General features: G+C 58.3%; 3 protein-coding genes across 3 annotated transcripts; all 3 read right to left on the minus strand.

Moving 5' to 3' along the window:
- Positions 1-523: 523 nt before the first annotated feature.
- On the minus strand, positions 524-1,201 carry LDBPK_360220 (mitochondrial inner membrane signal peptidase, putative; the record flags this gene model as incomplete). The annotated part of the gene is made up of 1 exon (XM_003865091.1): positions 524-1,201. One exon carries the CDS (start codon positions 1,199-1,201, stop codon positions 524-526), a length of 678 nt encoding a protein of 225 aa, XP_003865139.1.
- A 2,748-nt stretch (positions 1,202-3,949) lies between these two features.
- Positions 3,950-5,371, minus strand: LDBPK_360230 (SET domain protein, putative; the record flags this gene model as incomplete). Its single annotated transcript, XM_003865092.1, has 1 exon — positions 3,950-5,371. One exon carries the CDS (start codon positions 5,369-5,371, stop codon positions 3,950-3,952), a length of 1,422 nt encoding a protein of 473 aa, XP_003865140.1.
- A 1,566-nt stretch (positions 5,372-6,937) lies between these two features.
- LDBPK_360240 (dolicholphosphate-mannose synthase) lies at positions 6,938-7,726 on the minus strand (the record flags this gene model as incomplete). Its single annotated transcript, XM_003865093.1, has 1 exon — positions 6,938-7,726. The coding sequence occupies one exon, from the start codon at positions 7,724-7,726 to the stop codon at positions 6,938-6,940; it is 789 nt and encodes a 262-aa protein (XP_003865141.1).
- Between the last annotated feature and the right edge of the window lie 508 nt (positions 7,727-8,234).

Here is an 8,234-nt window from a genome sequence, read left to right on the forward strand (position 1 = left end):
CGGGGCATGAGGAGCAGGGGAACAGAAAAGTGTGGGAGGAATAGGGAGAAGGGGGTGCGGCGCACGGCGGGGTTGCACCACGCACAGGCACACGCACAGAGAGGGAGGGCGAGCGGCACGCGCACACGTCAGTGGGGCGCACGCAACGCCAGAGCAGGCCGCGGGGCGTGAGAGAGAGAGACAAAGAAGAAGGAGAGGGAGGTGGAGACACAAGTGAGAGTGGCATACAAAAAAAAAATGGAAAGGTGAAGATTTCAGTGCTGGAGAGAATTGGGGACTACAGGCGGCGGAAGGGCTGTGCTCTTCGCGTGACCTGATGTAAATGGTTTAGGTAACGCTTCGATTGTAGCTGGATTTTCAAGTTTTTGTGCGTGATAGGTAACCGTTGTGGTAGTTATCACTGCGTGCTGCTAACGTAGATGCTTTATTCGACCGTTTCTGGTGAATGCACGCACCAATAGCTGCTGAGGGGTGCCGTGTCGTCTTGTGTAGCGAAGAGGAGACGGGCGGAGGAAGTGAGGCTTCAGTGAAGCTGCGATGCGCGCGGTGGTGGTGGGGGTCGCTGAAGGGCGTGAGGAGAGGGCCAAATGGATGCAAGAACAAGACCACGAATGCACTCGACCGGCACTGGTCCACAACGGCGAGAGTCGAAGCTCTCGGATTTGTTGTCGCCCTCCAGCCAGATCCACTGAGAGGGGTTGGGGATGCGATCAATGCACGAGTCCCAGTCTTTGGAGCGGACGGTGTTACGGGCAACGTAGTCGAAGTAGGCCCGCTCAGAGTTCGTCGCACTGTCCACCTCTGTTGAGTCCTCGTCGTCGCCATTCATGTGCTGTGGAACCGGTGGACTGTACGGCGCAGGCATCACTTCCACGTAGTGCTCCTTGCCCCATTCCTCAGCCTGTGCTCTGCTAGAGGTGCACTTGACAACTCTCTTGCAAACTGAAAGGTCATCGGACACCTTGACAACCACCACATCACTCAGGTTTACCAGAGGGGCATTGAACCAGCGGCGTACCTGAAGCATTGTGTACGGGACAAAGAGGATGTACTCACCGGGGTTTAAGGTGGGCACCATGGATACCCCCTTCACGGCACAGCTCACATCACAGTTCCAGCCGATGAGCACGCCGAGAAGCACAAAAGGGACGTCACCGTACTTGGAGTAGCGAAGCGCCGACCACCATTGCCGCCACCGCATCCCTCCTAAAACGTGACGAGCTGGAAAATACTCTGAAGACGCGGGAGAGCGAAAAGAGCTGCGCTGAGGGGACCAAACGAGCGCAAAGCCGGCAGAAAAAAAAACGTTCGTGCCTCCACCTCGACGTTAAAGCGGAGGCGCTTTCGTGCTTCGGATCGGAGCTCTTGGCTCTTGTCTGCTTGCCACGGCGCGGCAGCTGCACACCAATGGCCCGAGTCTCGAGAAACTCGCACGAAAGACGCACAAAAAACTCCCTGGAGAGGCGCGCACCTGGGTCCGTGGGCGTGTGGCTATGGTGCTTTCTTTTTCTGCGGTGCCTCGGCCCTGGCGGCGAGTTCGACAAACAAAGCAATCGTGGAAAAAGTAACAGCGCGGGTGTTGAAGGGCAAGACGGGCATGGGCGCTTCGACTATCCCTCTGCCCACTCTCGTGTCGCTACAAACAAACAAAAAAAAAGGAAAAGCCTCTGAGTTGTCTCACAAAAGTGTGACTCGGCTTTGCGGCAAACGCGGGCGCATTACCAAGAGCGCCATGTCGCCATAGGTGAAGAGAACGGCGGGGTAAAAGAAGACACAGAAATGCGGATGCTGGTTAATTGTGCATACGCCGCAGCGTCGCAGAGGACGCCAAGAGGGCAAGCCGCAACACAGCTGCAATGGGCCTATTCACCATTTCTCTCCGATCTCTAGCGTGCCAGGTGGTACCGCACTAATGTTTCACTCCACGCATCTGTCTGAGGCACATGGGCACCGGAGGAGGGGCGTCCGGGTGCACAAACAAACGGCAATGTGCCGCCGCAGAGGGGCGCTGAGCGCCGATGTTGCGGTTTCACTTTTCGTTTTTCTTCGACTGATCCGCAGCTGTAGTAGTGCTTCGTCCAGTGCGGGGTAGCAGAGAGAGCGAATACGGCGCTGACCCCTCCGCCTTTCCTAGTACACATCAAAGATGCAAACAAGAGCAAGCGCATGCGCGCACAAAATAGTCGCGAGGAAGAGCTCGAGAGAGCGGCATTTTCGGCAACGTCACGGTAACCCTTCTTACGGCTATCTTTGACCTTTTTCCCTGTGTACTCATCCCTGCCCCCAGTCAAGTAGAAGAGACGCACACGTGTTGGATCGGTCGGCATACAAACGGGTCCGCCAGCTGGCCTGCGGAAGAAAAAAAAAGATCGAGTTGACCAGAGGCTCAACACATGGAAAGGGTGGGGAACCACCAAAAGAAAGCGACCGAGAAGAGCGGAATAGAAAGGGCCGAGCAAGAAGATCCTGCGAGCGAGAGAACAGAAGTTTTCCAGTGCACACGAGAAGACAAAGAAGCAGCCAAAGAGAAGGCCCAACAGCCGCTGCAGATTTAGCGAATGGGCGATGGGGGGACACGTATGGGGATCTTTGGCGGGGCTGCGAACTTCCCAACACCGTAGAGGCGTGGGAAGAGTGGGTGAGGGAACGACGGAGCTCCTGTGCTTTTCAGCACCATCACATACGCAATACGCAGTGGGCGAGAAGATCCTACGAAAGACAGAGACTGGAAACAGAACAAAAAGAGGCAGCACGGCGCCTCAAAGGGCGATCGATAGGAGAGAACACAGCAGTCCACGCTTGCACCGCCGCCGCCGCTGCGCAGTTACCCTCGTCGTTTGAGATTTGGATGGCACATTCATGTGCTGAGGGCAGTGTATTGCGCGGGTGCCTGTCAGACGCAGATACTTGCCTGTGGCTGGAGCGCTTGGGGTGCCTGTGCAACTCATTTCGCTCTAGTGCTGCAGCGGGAGGCACGTTGCGGACGGCGAATCGTCCTTTGGTCAGTCGAGAAGCCAAGCGGCAACTGCGGAAGCGAAAGCAACGAAAAGCGAAGCAGAAATGTGTATGCGCGAACGTTGTTTGGATCCTCAACCGCGAGTCACATCCGTCGGCTGAAGGCGGTGCGTGCTGTGGTGCGCGCACGTCGCTGCTTCTCAAAGCCCTTGTCAACTTCCTCACATAGGCTCCTTGTTTTCGCGGGTACCGTTCGCGACAGCCGGCGCTTTTTCTTTTGATACAAAGAGAATACCAGAAAACGCAGAGGGTACGCAGAAAGAAACGTGTCAGGGAAGATATGCAGAAGAAGAGAGAACACGTCGGCAGAGACGGTGGAGGGCGGGGGTGAGGCGGGGACCAAGGCGCCGAAAAGGAGGGGGACTCGCAAAAAAGAGGGGAGGAGAAGCCGCATTGGTTTGGCCGACGCTATGCCCGCGTGTGTGGCGCACGCACGTTTCAAGATACTCACGCTTTCCTTTGAAATCTCTTTTTTGGTGTGGGGCACTTGGGGTTGTGGAAAGGTAAGTCCACGCGCTGCACTGCAACGGGGACGACAGGATGGCACCGGCGGGCATGTGCGAAAGACAGGAGCCGGGGGAGTTACACAGCAGGGGCTGGGACTGCACAGAGGACACTCAAGCAAGCACCCAGAAAAAAGACGGAGCCCACTGGCCAACAGAGCAGGAAAATGCCAAAGTGAAAACAAACAGCACATGTGCCGGCGGCTTTTGTGCGAGCGCTCCGTACACCAGAGGATATTAATAGCCCCCCTCCCCCCTCTTCGCTACCTCTTGTGCCCCCCCCTCTCGCCGTCCTCACAGCTCCTGTGCCCCCGACCGCTGAGCTGACCGCCGCACACACCGGCATACCGCACCTTACCAGTACAGAGTCTCCTCGAGAGCTTGCACGTGCAGGCCACTCGCACGCGCCGCGGAGCGTCTCACTCATGTATTCAAGGAAGAAGAGGCTTCACTGCCGATGGCACCTTGCGCAGCCACGAGTGCTCACCGTACTTGGCGAGGGAGCAGGCGTCGGCGCTGATAACACCACGGCAGCACGCCGCGCCGCACAGGCACTCGAACGGCTTCATCGTTCCGTCGCAAAAGGTGGCGTAGTCCATGCTCAAGTCCTCGCCGGCCGCAATATCGCGCGCCGCGATGACGTTAAGGGAGTACGGTGCGGCAAAGATGCAGTTCGGGTCGCACGAATGATTGATGGGCCGCCAACGCTGCGGGTCCTCCTCCCAGATGGCGTACAAGTGGCCCTCGGAGTCCAGCGGCCACGCGTACTCGGTGAAGGTCTTCTTGAGCGGGTCATCCCAGTGCCGCTCCACGTGCGGGCGAGTCACCACCGCAAAGCTGCGGCACTCATCCTCGAACACCACGTCACCCTTGCGAAGAGCTTTGGTGGCACACAGGTGGTACCCTTTGCGGGAGTCCTCGTGCAGTTTGATTTCAAAGGTGGGAGCGGGGTGGAACTTTCGCGCCTCTGCCAGCAGCGAGGCGACCAGCTCTGCCGCCGTCGGCGCCGACGCCAGCAAGTTTGGCACGGCCTCCTGCAGCACGAGGTGAGGTAGGGCTGGATTCAGCACAAGATCTTCGAAACACCACTTGCCGGGGTTCTCTTTCAACGTGTTGAGCGTTAAAGACGCGACGCCACAGTCGTACAAGACGTAACGGCTGACCGCCGATCCAAAACGCTGCGCGGCTTCCTCCGCACGGGCAGCCCACAGCGGCGCCGTTGCGCATGACTCAACAGGAATGGCGGCCGCCGCCCCCTTCACGGAGCCGCCAGCAACGAGCACGCGCACCGCGCGCTCCTTTGACTCGTTTACCTCCCACGCGACGATCTTTCCATGCTCGTGAAGGGCGCGTATCAGGGTGGCCTCCACGGCATCCTGAACCGTGCAGCAGTCGCGGTAGAGTCCAAGCAGCCCGCATGTATTGCGGATTTGTACCGGGGCTTTCAGCCTGTGCGCGGCGCGCCTCGCCGCCTCCACAGAATCGACAAGTGCAAACGGCGGCAGCGGCACATCTGCGTAGAAGAGCATCATGAGAAGCACGTCGAACGGATGGTTGAGCGTCGCAGCACGGCATCCCGTGTAGGACAGCGACGCGTGGTGAAAGAAGAGAGTGGCGAGTGCGGGCGTGACGCCACCGTTGGCGCCGCCCGACCCGTCAGTGCAGAGGTTGACCACGACTTCGTATACAGACGGACTCGCAGCGTGGATGTGCTGCACAACGCACTGCAGCTGAGCAGCATCCTTCGCAGGGAAGAAATCACACGACTTGGGGCACGCTCGCTGAAATGCATCCAACTGCTCAGGCGTGGTGGCGGCATCATGCACGACGGCAACGCGCTGGCTGATGGGCATGGTCTGCGACCGATATACCTCGGACCTACTGTGACGTCGTAGTGGCGCGTGGGGCTGCTTCGTCGGCAAGTCTATGCTATAAACGATAGAAGAAAAAGAGAGATCACAGAAAACAAAAAAGGGCACACGACTGCCTGGTGCTTGCACCTGATATCGTCTCCGCCAGAGCACGTCTGCGTGTTTCTGTATCGGTTCCTTTGGCCGATATGCACGCCACGGGCAGTCACCGAAAGGAGGTGCGGAATGTGGTGCCGGGCTGGGACGTGCAAGATGATGAAGGATAGAACGCAAACCGTAACAAAAGAAGGTGCTCGCTAGGAAAGACGAGAGGCGAGTTTCCCGGATGTATGGGGCGGCTCTACGGAATCTATCTGTGTGTGTATGTGTGTGTTTTGGGGAGAGGGAGGGGAGCAAGGCCACTCCTTCAATCTGAAACGGTCGACTCTACCCCCGCGCGGTGGTTCGTTTTCTTCTCAATTACGGAATTGTGTGTGTGTGTGTGTGTGATGAATGAGGCCTTTCTCCGTGACGATGTGCTGACGCCAGGCGAGGAGGGGAGACCGGAGGAGGTGGTGGGGGCAGGGGCCGAGGGCAAGAAGACAAACAAAGCGGAGTCAGCGTGCGCGCCGCCGACTCTCGAGGCAGAGAGGATAGCGAGAACGCGGCACAAGAGGAGGAGCGGGAAAACGGTGGCGTGTCCACAACAATCACAAAAACCGTTGCAGCATGTGCGCTGGTCAATGCGGGTGTGGGGCGCAAGCGTGTGTCAGTGAGAACACCAAGAGAAGGCAGAAAAAACCTTGAAGGAAATTTGTCTCGGCTGCGGTGCCGATGAAGAGGGGCGAAAGTGGAGGGGCGACAGCTGCGCAGGTAGGAGATGCACAAGATAGCTGATTGACCAGGGAGAGCAATCGGTGGCAAGCAGCAAGAAGGAAAGGGTGAAGGAAAAGCACAAAGAGGGCGTCCTCTGAAAAGGTGCAACACCGGTACGTCGGCAAGCACGCCGCTGCCTAAGTCACCGCAATCCGCCACCCTTCCATCCGTCAAAGGACGGCACGGAGAGCGCGCTGCACCACGCTTTCTGGCGTGCCTCGTCAAGAAAGCCCGTCGCCTCGCCGTTTGCTTAAAGACTGGAAGATGGCCAGAAGAACGGAAACGGCACCCTCGTGTTGCGCAGACGAGCCTTAAGCACAAGCCCTTCGGCTGCTGTGTGCTCGAGATGACCTAGGCATCTTTCGCTCAAGTTCTGCTTTGTGTGGGTGGGCGGGTTTGTCCTTTTCTACGTGTGTGCTCGGGTTGGAAAAACGGCGAGAGCAGGTTTTCCAAGACAACAGCGAAGCGCAAAGCATACACACCTCGTGCCACTGACGGGCGTGGCGGCGGTCAAGCACAAGAAAGCACGCGCACACGCACATACGTCAGGCCATACTCTCTTTCCATCGATCCTCGTGTTTCCTTGTGCGTTCTAGTGTCGCCCACTACGCTGTGCAGTGACGCTATTGACAAGGACGCGAAACAACGTCCGCCCGGGTAGTCGTTCGCGGAGCTCGGGAGTGCGCAAGGGGCCTAGAAGAGCGAATGGTATAGAAACGCCACGAGATACATGGCGAACATCACAGCCACCACCACAAACACGTAGAAGAGACGGCCCAGCTTGAACAGGTAAAGGGCGTAGAGGTGCTCGAGATAGTGGAAGATCACCTTACCGGTCAGCTTCGATTCACCATAGGTGCGAGTCGCGAAATTGAAGCCAACCTCCTCGAAGCACTGCACGCGGCACTTGACGAACAGCTCCAGCGCAATCTTGTACCCGATCGAGTTCACCTCGCCGGCGTGCCGCTTGAACACACCATCGCGAATCCCGAAGAAGCCCGACATGGGATCAGAAAGGGTGGTGAGAGGCCGGGCCAGCAGCCGCGCCCCCCAAGAAATGAGGCGGCGGTGCGCCGGCCAGTTCTTGTCGATCTCGATTCCGGCGCCGTAGCGCGTGCCGCAGACGAACTCGACCCCATCGCGGCAGAGGGCTTTGAACAGCGCTGGCACGCACTCGGGCGGGTGCTGTAGGTCGGCATCCATCACAAGCTTGTAGGCGCCACTGGTGTGGCGCAGACCGTGAATGACGGCGCTGCTCAGGCCACGCTCCGTCGTACGAACATCCATGTGCACGTTGAAGCCCTCTTCATGAAGCCTCTCAACAACCTCCTTCGACCCATCACGCGAGTTATCGTCCACGATGAGCATCTCGACATTCTGCGTGGGGAGGCCCTGTTCCGTCACGGCAGCGAAAACGCGGCGTATCAGCGGCTCCAAGTTCCCGCATTCCTTGTATGCGGGAACGATAATGGAATACTGCATGTTTCCAAGCTACAAGAAAAAGCGGTAGCGGGCGTACTACTCACAAAAACTAGATCAGCGCACCGACGCGCCAGCGGTTGGCGTGCGCACAGCTGAAGGGGCGGGTGTGCTGTCGGTGAACTGTGAAACAGGTATCAGCTGCACCGCAGGAGTAGATACAAAAACACAAACAACTTGAGGAGGAGGTTCAGAAGCTCTCAGAAGTGCATGAACATCTGCGTGGGGGCGATTCCGTGGGACAGGGACAACGTGCACGGCACTTCTATATGCAGTGTGTCCACTCTCTGCCATACAGCACGAGCTCAGCTTCACTCCACAGCGGCCCTGTCACACGCCCCATCGCCTGGTGTGAAGCAGCGCTGGAAACGCGCGTTGCAGCAACGCAACGACTCGGTCACCAGTGCACGGGCCCGGCCCACATACTCTACCCATCACGGCCGCCTCGCAGGCCGGCTCACAGCCGCTCCTCCAATCACGCCGGCCGCCACCTCTGGTACATTCCCCCTCC

The sequence above is a fragment of the Leishmania donovani genome, chromosome 36 (assembly GCF_000227135.1).
Source record: "Leishmania donovani BPK282A1 complete genome, chromosome 36".
Taxonomy (NCBI): domain Eukaryota; phylum Euglenozoa; class Kinetoplastea; order Trypanosomatida; family Trypanosomatidae; genus Leishmania; species Leishmania donovani.